The sequence below is a fragment of the Pinus tabuliformis genome, chromosome 1_2 (genome assembly GCF_031772625.1).
Source record: "Pinus tabuliformis cultivar Carrire ecotype Pingquan chromosome 1_2, CPIR1, whole genome shotgun sequence".
Classification (NCBI taxonomy): domain Eukaryota; kingdom Viridiplantae; phylum Streptophyta; class Pinopsida; order Pinales; family Pinaceae; genus Pinus; species Pinus tabuliformis.
The window spans coordinates 97838749-97854371 of record NC_142298.1 but is presented as its reverse complement, the minus strand read 5'-3'; the positions used below and the strand labels follow the sequence as shown (position 1 = coordinate 97854371).

Here is a 15623-nt window from a genome sequence, read left to right as displayed (position 1 = left end):
TCATCATACTCAATAACAACATCATATTAATTATTTTTCTTTGTCATGAATTAAATGTAAAATCATATGTTGAGTTAAATATGAATGTAAAAGTCATTTTGTAGAGAGAGGGGGTAGGAGAGTTAAAGAGAAAAAGAGCAAGAGTCTCTGAGGAGAAAATGGTGGAACAAATTTTGGTAGGCATGTGAAAACAACTATGTGTTATTCCTCGTGAAGTTTGAAATCAATCCTAGGTTTTATTTGTGATGCTCCAAGCATTTACTTTTGTTATTGCCCTAAGTGAATTCAGTGTATTTATTAAGTCGCTCCAATAACCCCACCAAATGTGCGAAATCAGCGTCGCTAATGTCACAGAGCTGCGCGATATTACCTCCATAAAATTGACTTCCGCAGTGCGCGAAAGTCACACCCCTCTGCCTCTCCGCCTAAGTTATTTTTACTGTGCGAAAGTCACACCCTTACTCTGCCTCTCCGCTTAAATTATTTTTAACAAAATGGAGTGATCGATAACCATAAATTAAATCATAACCATTACATGAACATATACACAGTCGCATCTTCAAACTGATAAAACCTTCATATGAAAACAGGATAATAATTATAAAAAGGACGCACATTAAAAATTATATTACATATCCAGAATTTTCTTTAATATTTCACACTCCATACACCTACAAAATCAAATATATCTGGAAATTCACATACACCTACAAAGTCAAATATATCTGGAAATTCACAGAGAACTTGATAAAGAGCTAAAAGTGACATGTTACCAAATCTTATGGTTGAAGATGACTCAAGAGATCGAACCAACCACACAATTTGAAGCAGATAAATGGTGATGAATGCCTTTCACAGTTCGGATTGTTTTCAAAATACGACAAGGTCCCATATAAAATTACTCTCACATGTTTATGGACTTTTTGCAACACTTTATGCTAGCCATAATGGATCTTTCCACAAAAATAATTACATTTCATTCTGGTTTACATTCTAAGTCAACCCTTACATTTCATTCGGGTTTCTATTACATTAGTAATCAACGCACATTGAACAGGGCGATGTCAGCGACAGTATCGAAGAGATTCAATAAAAACTTGTTCAGAATAAATCAATGCACATTGAACAGAGGAATTCTAGTCAGCTATGGTACCGGCGAGGTTCATCAAAACATTTACACAAAATTACACACAAAATATTTGAGTTAAGTATTTTCTATTAATCACACAAAAATTTGATGATTACAATCCGCACATGAAAATATTTAAAGCTTCAAATAACTTGATATGCAAGTACACACTAAATTCCATAGGAATTCCTAAATTTAACTTGAATCGCCTACCTAAATTTAACTTATTTTAACAAATATAACCTCTGTCTGTGCTAAATTTATAAGGCCGGCATGGTTTGCCCTATTTAGCTGTAGGCGGTGATATCATACTGGCTCTCCTAGTGGAGATAAATTCCGCCTGCTTGGTAAAATCAGGCATCACTTCTCTCACTCCATCGGATTTACAGAATCGATCCATCCATGCGCTCAACAATGGCATTTTCTCTGGATCTATTAAAACGCTATCGGTAGCCTTCTCGAGGCCTTTGATAAACGCTGACAAACCACCCAATGCGATGTCAACCAAGCCGATCTGATCCCCTCCAAAATACGCTTTTCCTGCGAAGCACTGGTTGGTTCGCAGAGCTTCCTCTATCAAAAGAAAGTTGGTAACGCTCTCTTCCACTGCTTTCTGTAGCTGCTCGCCTTGGCCCAAAAACACTCCTCGCATGGATGGAAAGATCTGAGGGTACACATTAAAATCATAAGTATAGAGAAAAACATAATTGGAATTTCCGAAGACACAAACAGCCGTGAGGGTCAATGAGATGTGACTGCAGGCGATTACTAATGAAAGAATTAAATTACCTTATCGTCTACAAAGGCAGCCCAGAAGCGAGCAACGGCTCGGTCATATGGATCTTTCGGCATAAGATTGGGTACCTTACTTCCCCATGCCTCCTCAATATATTGCACAATAACCGTGGATTCACAAACAGGTTTTCCATTGTGGATAAGCACTGGAATTTTCTTGTGAACGGGGTTTGATTTCAGCAGCAACTCGCTCTTAGACTGCATAGTCTCTTGGATGAACTCGTAATCGATACCTTTAAGAGCAAGTGCTATGCGAACCCTCACCACGAAGGGACTCAGAGTCGCACCTAACAGCTTTACTTGCTCCTTTTCTCCCTCTGTCGCCATTGCACTCGAAATGTATTTCGAATTTTTTGTGTCTGCCTCTTCTTTCTCTGATATGCTGTGCTAATTACCCCCGACTACTATATGTAGGCATCGCACTACCAAAAGTCCGGACCTTGCACGAAATCTAGTTCCTTCGCGAACTCTGACCAGGGCAACACCGACTAAAAATCCCATTAAAGCAAAAGGTAGACGTAATCCATGATGTCACTAAAAGAATTTCAAATTAAGTTTATAGCTTAATGTCCAAACAATTTTGAATCCAGCTATTAGCCTTTTACTTGAATTTTTCCTTTGATTTCTCGGTCAGATTTGGTTGCCTGTCATTAATATTGTCTCAGAGCTTGCGCCACCTTGTCCACGAGTTGTGGTCAGTGTGAGGCCATGTCACAAGGGATCAGGAAAGTTCGGTTGGGTCCGTGATGGTCTTTTTGAATCGTCTGATTTGTTTCAGATGGAGGGTTGAGATTTAAAGTTGGACTTTTTAGGGAAGCTTGGATGCGAGGTTATCTCAAAACCACCAGGGACATCCGATTAGTGGGAGATCAATGACCCACGAAGCAGGTCAAAGTGAATTATATAGGGATCTTTGAATCCCTTAAGTACTGGTGAATGTTTGGCCTTCCGTCACGTCACCGCAGAGTATAATAATTAGTGGCTACATTAAGAGCACCGTAGGTTGAGCCTATGTAAGATTGTGTGATTGGCAATCCAAATTCTGAATGAGGATAGAGAAAATACAATTTAGGAGAATCCGGGGAAGAAGTGATTGCGTTGTCGATAGTAGGATGGTGGGCGCACGGAATTTATATCATGATGGGTTCACGGAGACCATGAGTGATGCCAAATATGGAAAAGATATGGAAGTTCTTGAGAGCCACGTCAATAACCTCAAATTATATGCTGAATTTACATGTAATAATAAAAATAGCAAAGAGGTGGTGTACTAAATTTTATTGATGATAGGGAGGATAAAAGGAACAAAATTGATTGATGATCCGGTGGATAAAGGGAAATATATAGTTGTAAAAGAGTTATTAGATGTAATAGATTTAGTTTTTTAATTTTGGAATAAAGACGTGGAGTGTTTTGATCTGTTTTGAAGGTTAATTTCACAATTTATGGAATGGAGTTTTTCATATTTATGTTTTTTATTTTCCTATTATAAATTCAATTTTAATATCATTATTGTTTTTTAATTGGTAAGAGATTTTTAATAATACAAATTTTATTTTAATTTTAGTCGGATTGAAAAGTTATGTTTAGTTGAAAATTTGCTCTTCAAGGGTCACGTCAGTGTCTTACTTTGCCAAATGGAAGATATATGGCAGTCCTTCCCATGTGTCATTGTCTCACAATGCCACAGCCTCATAAGTACCACATCGGCTACCACCTCAACAACATTGTGTAGTTTGACTGACATCATTCCATGCTACGACATCTCTCCATGTCTTCAACTATGCCAGCATTCCACATCGCTCAATACTTGCCTTCGTGCCACATTTACCTACCACCCAATATGCCACATAAAAACCTATCAAGTTCTATTAGCATTGGGAAGAAACCTCAATAGTTGTTGTTCAACCTTCTAATAACCAATAACATGGGGATCAATATCATGTCACTAGATATATCCCATGTTGTCCATCTCCATTAGCTGACAAATGTGTGGGTTCCATTAGTATTGCTCGTTGTATTTCCTCATGCTCGATCCATGATATTTGTATAGACTTTGGTTCTTGGCCCTATTGCTTGACAATCCCTTTTTTGAGCTCTATTGATTGATAGATATTATCAGGTTTTTTTAGCATCAAGGTTTTAGCATTGGTTGTTGTTTGAAGTATTATTTGGTGTTCAATTCCTAATATGCCCAATAGCTCACGTTTCAATCTTCAATCAATGATTGCTGAGAAGATGATAACTAACATCCCAATAACTAACTAAATCAATACATTATGGTTGATTGATGGGAATTTATTTGTTAGTCAACAACTATTCTTAGGATCCATCGATATCAAGAGTACATGTTGGTTGTTATTTAAAATGTTCTTCAACACCAATAAGTTGATACCCTATCGTTTAGAGATTGAGACCCCTTTGGCTAAGCTCTAAGTCTTGGTACCCTTACCACCCCATATGGGGTTGGGGCTAATCCCTCCAATCCCCAAATCTCCAATAATCAAGCTTCTAATAGGTAAATGAGTTGATTTATGAGGGTTGCAATTTGACTTTGACAAGGAAAATAATATGTCCAAAAGATTTTTGAATCTATAAGGATCCTCACTAACCACAAAGGCATCCATGACTCTCCTTCTCACTACCACATACTCGTATCATATTTTAGGAGTCAAAGAATTTAATGTTCATAGTTACCCCCATCTGAGGCCTTTAACATACTTTCAACCAACTCCATAGTTCTTTAATGGGCTCTATAGCACTTTGGCTAGGATGTTATATGAATAATCCTTCCTTTGAGCAATAACTTTTCAATTAGGGCTTTTACTCTTGCATCAAAGTCCCCTCTATTCACAAGAATATACTCTAATATTTTATGGCTTGTCCAAATGATTTGGACTTATGCAAGAATGCAACAGAATATATATATAAACATAAACACAGAGATGCAGCCAGAATAAAACTTCATTTCATATATCAAAGAACTGAAATATTCTTACATAGATAATGGAAATAAACTAGCTCAAACGATGGTAGCTTATCTCCGAGAAGATATGTGGCAGCTAAATTGTGTTACAATGAGGCTTGAAGACCTATTTATTATTGAGAAACAATGGAAAACCCTAAACATGCAAAAAACCTAACCCTAGGAGATGAAGCGCCAAAACTATGGGCCCCGTTTGGGTAAATTAGTACATTAACTTCTTAGGGTCGTAACTATGGCATATGATCTCTGTTTGGTGCACACAATGCCTCATTATAAATATTTATCTGAGGACTACAACTTTCGACTGCAAACATTTGTGAAAGTCTCATGTTTGCTCGTTTTTACAAAAAAAGTGTCGTTTAAGGCCTCAAAATAGCTCCGGAAGTTCAAGACTTGAAAAACTACAAAAAATAGTAAATTGTGCTACAATTAAGGAAACTGAAAAACTAAAAGAAATAGTGATGGGGGTATAAGTGGAATAGGTGGGTGGCCACCAATATCCACCTAGATTAGTCCTCCCCCCTTAGGAAGCAATGGTCCCCATTGTGTTGAGTGCCTCCAAGAGATGGGTAAACGTCTATTGAACTTGGTCCCTAGTGAGCCACTTGGTGCAAGAGTTGGCGAGCTTTGACAACCTGATATAATTGGATCTTCTACTAGCGAGTGTTCTTGATTTTTGGGTCCATGATCTCATCATTTGTGGAATATTCCATACAGTCTGGGTTTAACTATGTTGGTGTGAGTTGTTCTGCAATGTCTGATGTGTCTAGTAATGTTGGAAAGTATGGTCAAAGGCAGTCCACATTGAACAGTGAGTGCAGGCCAAGGAATGGGGGAATGTTGAGCTCAAAATAATTGTCTCCCACAAGCTCAGAAAAGGTGTAAGGCCCATATTAGATTGGTTTGAACTTACGATGGGCTCTGGTAAGGCGTTATTTCTACAAATGCAACCAAACTTTTTTGTCCACCTGAAACTTGTCTGGTGCCTTATATTGATCATGTCATTACTTGTACTTGGAAATTGACTTCTCCATGATGTCGTGAACCTATTGGCATATGTGTTGGATGCATTCAATAAATCTATTTTCTTTATTAGCCTCAGACAATACATCTGTGGATTATGTTTGTGTAGTTGCATGAGGCATGACAACATCAATTAGACATAATGGTTGAAATCCTAGACCCACTTAAAAGGGACTACAACTAGTTGAGCTATGGAGAGCTCTCTTATAACTGTGTTGCAGCTAGGGAAGACTCCCATCCCAAGTTCATGGATGCTTAGAGTTGTACATGTGAAGTATCTGAACTATCATTCTGTTGACGACCTCCATCTGGCCATTAGTCTGGGGATGGAATGCAGTCGAGCTAGTGAGCTTGGTGTCCAATAATGTCTAGAGACTTGACCAAAAATGTTCTTAGGAACCTGCTATCTTGATCTGATATAATGGTCTGTGGGATCCCAAAATGTACTCACACTCGTTCAAATAAGAGCTTGGGAGTGTCCTATGTGATACTCTTTTTGCAGGCCGCCAATATAGCCATCTTAGAAAATCTCTCCACGTGCACAAATACATAGCCATTACCATGCTTGGTAGAAGGGAGGCTAGACATATAGCCCAAGGAGATGGATTCCGAAGGCTGGTTAGGGGTAAGCAGAGGTGTGTACAGGCCTTGCTTCTTGATGGTTGTCTTAGTGATCCGAATCGGATCATTATGTTGTGTTTCATCCATATCAATGTATTTAGAGTGGAAAAACTAGAGGAATCAACTCACAAGACCGTTTTTACTAGCAGGACCCAGTTTGGCGAAATGGGGTCTGAAACCTTCTGGGAGCGTTTTGAGGAACCAAACAACGTTTTTTGGGGATAAAACTTTTCCGCTTATGTGTTCATATTTTCATGCTTTTCTACACAAATAAATCTTTCAAACGACGCAATGATCTCATCAATCGTAGTCTGTATGCAAAAGTTATGCCACTGAGAAGTTGACCTTTCTGTTTTCAGATCTATAGTTCGGAAGGATGGCGCGTCAGCCCCCATTATTCATGGAGAAGGGGATAGGCACGTGTTTGGGATGTAAAATTCTGTAGAAGAGTCTATTTTGTAACTTTAGTTAAGAGTTGATGTAGTCAAACCTAACCACTAGTAGGCTATCGGGTTGTGTTATAACCGGGCCACTAGGAGGAAGAGGCATTCCATTATTTTGAAAACATTTTGTTCCATAGTTGAGCAAAGATAGCTAGGAGAGATAGGAGGTAGAGCACGCAGAGAGGATATATGCACTATCCACAAACATTACTTCTTTTTACTGTAGCCATATTTCTAGACATAGAAAGAGAGTGAAGTGACCTCACCTTCCAACTCAGTTTTCTCCCGAAAGGGTTTCCTAGAGAGCATATTTTGTGTATTATGTGTGTGTGAATTATTTTATCATTCTCTACTTTTCTGTTTGATTTACTTTTACATGCATGCATTAATTACAGTTAGTTTTATAGATCTAGAAATTAAATGAAACTCTAATAGTGTAGAATCTCATATTTTTAATATAATATTATTAGATATGTTGTGATGAATTGTCCAGTGGAATATCCAAGGCAACTTACGGATCACTTGGAAATGGTGCAAGCCATGCAGGATCTAATATATTTCCCAACATTCAGTTGGAGTTTTGGCCAATAAAAGTACTTTTACAGTACAACCACAATTTTTTCTGCACCAAAGCGTCATGCAACCTTGCTGTTTTGCGCCTCCCAAATCAACTTGGCACGCTCACTTGAAGGAACACAAAGGTGGCCCTGGTAGCATAATAATGTGTCTTGGAGGTGGAAATCAAGAACTTTCTTGCCATCTACTAGCATCTGGTATGTGGAGGCAAACTCTGGATCATTTTTGTATAGTTTCGGCCATCCAAAGGTCTCGTGGCCACAAGAGTTGAGAACAATAGTCAGTGCTGCAACTAGGGGTCGATTGAGGTAGTCTACAACATGATTGGTGATTCCCTTTTTTATTTAATGTTCAAGTGGAATTGTTGCAGATATGTAGACCACTTCTAATGGAAATCATTCAAAAAATTCCCTTGTGCCTGTATAAGCTAAAGAGGTTGTTGATCAGTGTGGATGACCATCTCCTTCCCCAGAATGTAATGCTTTCATTGTCGGCAAGCCTACATGATGAAATACATCTCTTTATCTTAGGTGGGATACAACTGAATTGTATTGGAAAGTGTCTCACTATGATAGGCCACTGGATGCCCGTGTTGGGTGAGGATTGCACTAATAGCATAGTTAGAGGCGTTTGTCTCAATTTCAAATGGCTGCTACAGGTTTAGGAATTTGAGTATCGGTAAAGAGTAGAGCCAACACTTCAACTCAACGAATACCTTCTGTTGGGACTCGGACCAGGAAAATTTTTCTTTCTCTCCACCCTTGGTAATCTGACTCAAAGGCCAAATGATATGGGAGAATCCCAACACGAACCTCCGATAAAATTCGCAAGGCCCAAAAAGTTACGAAGCTCTGTTAGAATGGTCGGAATAGGCCAATCTCAAATTACTTGGATCTTAGTCAGATCCAGATATTGGACTTGGCTCATGCCAAAGGTGCATTTCTCCAATTTGGCACAATTTGTGTTGTTGAAGGGTTTGAAGGACCTGCCGAATGTGTTGCAAGTGTTCTTCCAAACTCTTGCTGAAGATGAGGATGTCATCCAAATAAAAAACCAAGAATGAGTTAGCGAAGGGCCACAATATGTGATCCATTACCCTCATAAAAGTAGCAGGGGAATTTGTCAACCCAAAGGGCATAACCAACCATTCAAAACAACCTTCCTTGGATTTGAAGGGAATCTTCCATACATGTGTGGTATCTAGCAAAACCTGGTGATAGCCAGACTTTAGATCGATCTTGGTGAAATACTTGGCCCCCTTGAGTTGGTCCAGAAGGTCATAAATTTGTGGGATTGGATACCTGTTCTTAACAATGATTTTCGTTAGTTCCTAATAATCAATGCAGAGTCTCCAGGTCCCAACCTTCTTTTTTATGAGTACAATTGGTCTCCCACAAGACAAGGAGCTCGGTCGAATGTGCCATTTTTGTGGCAACTCCTAGATTTGCAACTTGATCTCTTCATTTAGCAGAATGGAGTAGAGATATATCGGCCCGTTGGGTAGAGGTGGTTTGGGAGACAGATCGATTGAATGCTTGACCTGACAGTGCAAGGGTACCCTTGTGGGTGAGGAGAAGATTTCAACGTATTCTTCCATGACATTATTCACCTACTTTTGTTGCGTGGAGGATCCCTTCCTGAGGGCCATGGATGTAGCTATGATCTTCCACTTACTTTGAGAGTGAATTAGAAAGAAAACAAATTTCCCAATATTGGAGATGATCTTACTGCATTGCTTAGCAAAGATCAAAGAAATGGCGGTAGGTGGGGCTAACTATGGTATCCTATATAACTTATTACCCAAAGAAGTAATAACAATTCGAGGCCTTGACTCATATACAACATGACGCTTCCACAAGTGTGGTTGACCTAATAATATATCACAAACTTCAAGAGGAGTAACATCACACAATACCTCATCCATAAATGGCTTGATGTATGGAAGGTGGCACTGCTAGATGACATGAAGATCTCATCCTTAGTGAAGCCACCTGATGGTGTACAATTGCGGGTGTGGTGTGGCCGGTAGGCCCAATCGCTTCATGGCATTTTTTGAAATGAGGTTTGTTCTCTACCATTGTCGACAATGAATTGCAGTGGTGAAACCTTAACCCACATTTGCGAGTGGAAGATACAATCCCCCTCATCTAGATCTCAAGCTCAATCTTCTGGATCTTGGCAGTGGAAATAGTGGCACCGAGCTCCTCATCAATAATATGTTTCCCTTTGTCATTCCCCTTGTCGGGTTTTGATTTAGAGTCAGAACATGCATATGATTCTGAAGCGTTCAACTCGAACACGTGTGACTGTTTGGCTCGACACTCAATTGTGTTGTGAGTGGGACTCTTATGGAACTCACACCACTTCCAGGTGTCCTTCTTTGTATTCATGGTGTTGTTCTTTTCTTGCATCCTCGAAGGTTTGTCCTGGGTCACCCTACTTTGGCTTTTCCCTTTGTTCTACGATTTGGGGGTGCCTTTTCCTCGCTTCAGATTCATAGATCCAATGTATTTCTTCTTATGTTTTAAATTTTTCTTGATCTTGACAGTGTATCGATAGGCGACGCCAAGCGAGGAGGTGTCTAGGAAATCCAGCTCATATTAGATGTATTTGTGTAGACAAATGCAATACTTGAGTATGAGATGTTGCTCAAAATCCTTGATACCCAACTTCGTGCGAAAGGTATGAGAAATATTTATGAACTCCCACACGTATTTCTACCTTCCCTGTTGTAGTGTGGTCCACTTTAGGTACTTACCTTGATATCTTCCAACAAGTTAATATTGCTCCTTAATGGCATCTTGAAAAGAGTTCCAAGTGTGTGTGGCTGAAAACAGTGAGGGTTCCCTCTCGTCCTTTTGCTCACAGTAGGTTTCCCACTGGTCCTTGACATGGGGGTGACTTTGAGGAGTCCAAAAGTAATCTTTTCCCTACTGGGAAAATCATGAACCGAAAAACACCCTTCCAATAAATTCAACCATATATCTACGTTTTATGCATATATATTCCCTTAAAATATGGGAATATCAATGTTGACTTGTACCTTGAAGGTATTGATGCCTCCATAGTGGTTTTTGGATGAATATGTGTCACCTGTGGGCATCCGCCAAAGGATCTGGGGAAAAGTTGTCCATTGTCACGTTCCTCCGTCACTTAAGGGCTTCTTCGAACAATATTTTGAAGGGATATCCTGGTCTCTCATCTTTATTTTCTTCCACCATGGGAGGTTGTCAAGGTTTGTGAGGTTGGTCTTGCAAAGGTTCAACCAATTCAAGCCCTAAATCCTTATACTTGGACCTCGTTGGGGACATGCAAAGAAAAAAAGAGAAAGAGAAGACTGCTTTGATACCACTGATCTAGACTTATGTAGAAACACAACATAATATAGATATAAACATAAACACAAAGATGCATCAAGAATAAAACTTCATTTCATTAATATCAAAGAACTGAAATATGCTTACATGCGGAATGGAAATAAAGTAGCTAGGGTGATGGTAGCTTATCTCTGAGAAGAGATGTGGTGGCTACATGCCTTTGAACTATGTTACAATGAGGCTCAAAGGCCTATTTATTATTAAGAAAGAATGAAAAAGCCTAAAAATACAAAAACCTAACCCTAGGAGATGAAGTGCCAAAACTATGGGCCTCATTTGGGTAAATTGGTACACCAACCTCTTGGGGTCGTAACTTTGGCATATGATCTTTGTTTGATGCAAAAAATACCTCGTTATAAAGATCTATATGAGGGCTACAACTTTTGACTATAGGCATTAATCAATGTCTCATGTTTTCCCATATTTTTCCAAAAAAAAAACATCGTTTAGGGCCTCAAAACAACTCTGAAAGTTCAAGACCCAAAACACTGCCAGAAATAGTAAACTATGCTACAATTAAGGAAATTGAAAAACTGAAAGAAACAATGGTGGAGGTCCAAGTGGAATAGGCAGGTGGCCACCAATATCCACCTGGATCACTAAATCATACCAATCTCGTTGATATGAGGCTCATTAAAGCCTTTATAACCACCTACACCTTACTTGGTAAAGGCGTACATATTCTTAGACATTAACAATAACCATGACCAAATCCACGAATCATATTCTCTTAAAAGAACATATTAAAAGTGCATTAAGGTAAAAAACAAGCATATATATATATATATATATATATATATATATATATATATCACACAGTTGTCACAACCCAAATTTACAATTTCATATTATAAATAGGCATAACATAGACCCGATTTTCCATTCAATATACAAGAACATAAAATATACACAACTATCAACATCATTTTTTTCATTGAACATGATTTGCAATTATTTGAATTCCACACATGTACTTATTTATAAAAATGAAATGATGTCTGCAATTGATAAAGGGCAGGAAATTTTCAATACTAGAAGAGCTATAAGAGTGTGAAGAGGGTGATCACCTCTACCATTCACAGGTGTGAGTGAATGGGACCTCGCTAATTTTTATCATTGATAGTGGGAGCCGAAAAAACCTTGTATTAGTCAATGTAATCAATATATTGATTTTGATGACAGTGCCACATCCCCAACCATAGACCATTGGTTGGTTGAGCCATGAACATGAGATTCTTGTCTAGTATCAAGGTTGCATGTCTTACCACATCAAGCCCTTCAAAGATTAGGTACTTAGTGATGTTTCCCCACCTAAAGTTTTTTATTTCTCTTAGGACAACCTTATATTTTGAAACATCATTCTACTTGTGAATGTCATACCTATAATATCCTCATTACTCTTAAAATTCATCTCTATAGGATACCATAGGTAGTCCCAATTACCGCAATTTAATTGATCTCATAAAAATAGTGCCAAAATGTAATATATCAAACTACAAGAATTGTTCTCTTCATGTTTTAGTCAAAAGATGAAAATAAGATTAGTGCAACAACCACAACCTTTGCACAATGCTTCTCTACACAAAAAAATGCCACAAGGAAATATTACAGAGACATACAAATAAATATTTTGCTCCACTTGTTAGGGTGCCTCAGCATTGCCAGGTAAAACATTTAATTAACTTGATGTTTGGTCATACTTTACCTAATGGAAAAATATATGGACTCTCTCTCTTAGGGAATGAGGAAATAAAATTTTAGATTCATGATCTCTTCCAAAAAGGCCACACTCGACCGAGCTCCTTCCTTGCGAGAGTTCAATTGTGTTGGGGCAGAGGAAGAATGGGACATCGAGACTTTGTATTGATTATATAGCCCTGAAAAAAATCACTATCAAGAAAAGATACTTGATTTCTAGGATTAGTGATATTATTGACTAGCTTAAGGTTTCCAAGTTCTTTAATAACATTGATTTGAAGTTAGGTTGCTAGTAGGTTCCAATTATAAAAACTAATGTATGGAAGACAACATTCAAATCTAAAGAAGGCATTTTCAAATGGTTTCTCATGCCCTTTGTCTTGAATAGCACTCCAACAACATTCATGAAGATGATTGATGATATCTTGTGACTATTTACAAACATTTTTTTGGTTATATATTTGGATGGAATCCTCATACTTAATAGAACCTAGGCACAACAATTGTAGTGCATTAAAAAATTATTCAGCACAATGCAAAAACACAAGTTGTATGCCAATATGAAGAATTTCTTATTTCAAATGAAAAGAGTTCAATATTTGGAATACATTATGTATGAACATGGGGTGCATGTGGACCCAACGAAGGTCCAATTCATTTGGGATTGGAAAAACTCAATGATTGTAGGAGATCTTTATAGCTTATGGGGTGTTGTTAAATTCTACAAAAGGTTTGCATTTGGGTTCTCTCATATCGCTTGGTTGTTGAGTCAAGTGGACAAGGGTAGAGAAAGAGAAAAACTTTCCTAGTCAAGTCATATTAGAAAGAATTTGAGGATCTAAAATACTATCTTTTCTTTACACTATCCCTTACCCTACGAGACCTACAATATCCATTTGAGATTGAGATAGATGTCTCTTACTATGTTATCAATGCAGCCCCTACTCAACAAGGACATTTGGTGGCCTATCAAAAATCTCTCTGATATTGTCCTAATATTCCCCACTTATAACAAGGAGATGTACTCCATTGTGTAGACCAGCTAACAATGGAAGCATTATATTTTCGTTAAGGATATAATCATCTACACTAATCACATGCCTCTACCATTTAGGAATAAAAAAGGAAAATTTCAGAATGAAAAACATAAAAAATGGTCCACATACCTACACAAATTTTACCTTAACAACAAATACAAGAAGGGTTTTTCTAATCATATCGTAGACCGCCTTCAGATGCCCCCAGTTGTGGTGCTAACAACAATTCTTAAATCTTGTGGGAACGATACCTCTCGGTGGCCAAGATAATACAATGATAACTTTGACTTTTCTACCACGTACTAGATGTTGATCACATGAAAACAAGTCACATACTTCCACGTCCAATATGCATTGATGTGATACTTGGGCCACCTTTGTGTTCCTTCAAGAAAGCATGCTAAGCATGCTAACTTGGGAGACACTTTATAGTTGGGTGGCAAGGAAGTTTGGTGTAGGGAAGACAATAGCAATACTTTAGAAGTATTTCCACTAGGCAAAGCTTCAATAAGATGCCTAGCAATATATCATACCATGCACATCTTGTGTCATTGCGAAACTAACCATCAAGAAGCAAGGGTTGTGCACTTCTATACCTATCCCGAACAAGCCATGGGAGTAAGTATCCATGGCTTACATGTTAGTTTTTTCATCCATGAAGCATGGTAATGATTATATGTTTGTGGTTATTGACGAGTTCTCTAAGATGGCCACTTTGGTACCATACAGGAAGAGTATCACAGTTTAAGCCACTATGAAACTCTTCTTTGAGCATGTTTGGGTTCATCTTAGACTATCTCATACATTATTTCAGATAGTGATAGTATGTTCTTTAGTATTTTTTGGTCCAAACTATGGTTTTTCATGGACGTCTAGTTAATAAAATCAACCTCCTTTCATCCTAAATCAGATGAGAAAATAAAAATGGAAAATAGTATGATTGTTCATATCTTGCACGTGTACAGCCACAAGAATCCATGTACATGGGATGAAATACTTCCATATGTTCAACATAACTATTTGGGGTTCCAATCAATGGCCCTAATTAATGTAGCTATTTTGATTGAATCTCCATTGACAGAGTCCTCTCATGCTTAGGTTGAGGTACATAAGGTAGCCAAATTTGTTGAATGGATCCAACACCTCAAAAAATAGGTCCATGTTATACCACAGAAAACCAATTCGAAGAACAAGCCATGACATGACCAACATAGGGTTCCACATAAGTTTTAGATTGGTTATAAGGTGTGGTTACTTTATAGAAATAGAACCTCATAGGTCCTCATAGAAATATTAGACCACCCTTATATGGTCTTTACACAATAATAAAGGTTATTGAGAAAATGAATATGAATTGAGTATCCCTCCTTTCCTTGACTTACACCCAATATTCAATGTGAAGCTACTTCGACCAAATTTTCCACATCTATTGGACTTCTCGGAGGCAACCAAGAAATTCCCCCCAACAAAATTCAATCCTAATTATATTTAATAGGCTATATTGGATTATATCATGGACACCAAGACAAAACATACCCACTATAAATGCATACAACTCTATTGGGTGGATAAAGGATGGAAACTTCTTCACGAAGGAAATTGTCTCACCAAGGTCCAAATTTAGTAGAATTGTATTAATTTGATGAAGGAATTTGAAGCAATTGATTAAGGTGGATACCAATGGACACCCACCTATACCACTATCTCAATGGTTCTCTATCTTCCTACAAATGTTTCTATGATTTTTGGATCCCAAACCTTTGGGGTCATTTTCAGTCCCTAAATTATGTTTCTTGGAAATTTGGGAGGGTAGGGGTTTCCATGGAATTCATTGGCCCTGGTTAAACTTTTTATTCATTGAATAGTCCTTTCCAATGAGATTTTGTTTTCCCCATATAATTCATGCAAAGTCTGAGCCCCTAAGAAGTTAATGTACTG

At 38.0% G+C, this 15623-nt stretch overlaps 1 protein-coding gene across 1 annotated transcript; it reads right to left on the bottom strand.

Moving 5' to 3' along the window:
* Window positions 1-1184: 1184 nt before the first annotated feature.
* On the bottom strand, window positions 1185-2373 carry LOC149204657 (glutathione S-transferase U18-like). The gene is made up of 2 exons (XM_089394768.1): window positions 1919-2373; window positions 1185-1793 (listed from the first exon to the last, which is right to left on the bottom strand). Exons 1-2 carry the CDS (start codon window positions 2249-2251, stop codon window positions 1413-1415), a joined length of 714 nt encoding a protein of 237 aa, XP_089250894.1. The 5' UTR covers window positions 2252-2373; the 3' UTR covers window positions 1185-1412.
* Window positions 2374-15623: the final 13250 nt, after the last annotated feature.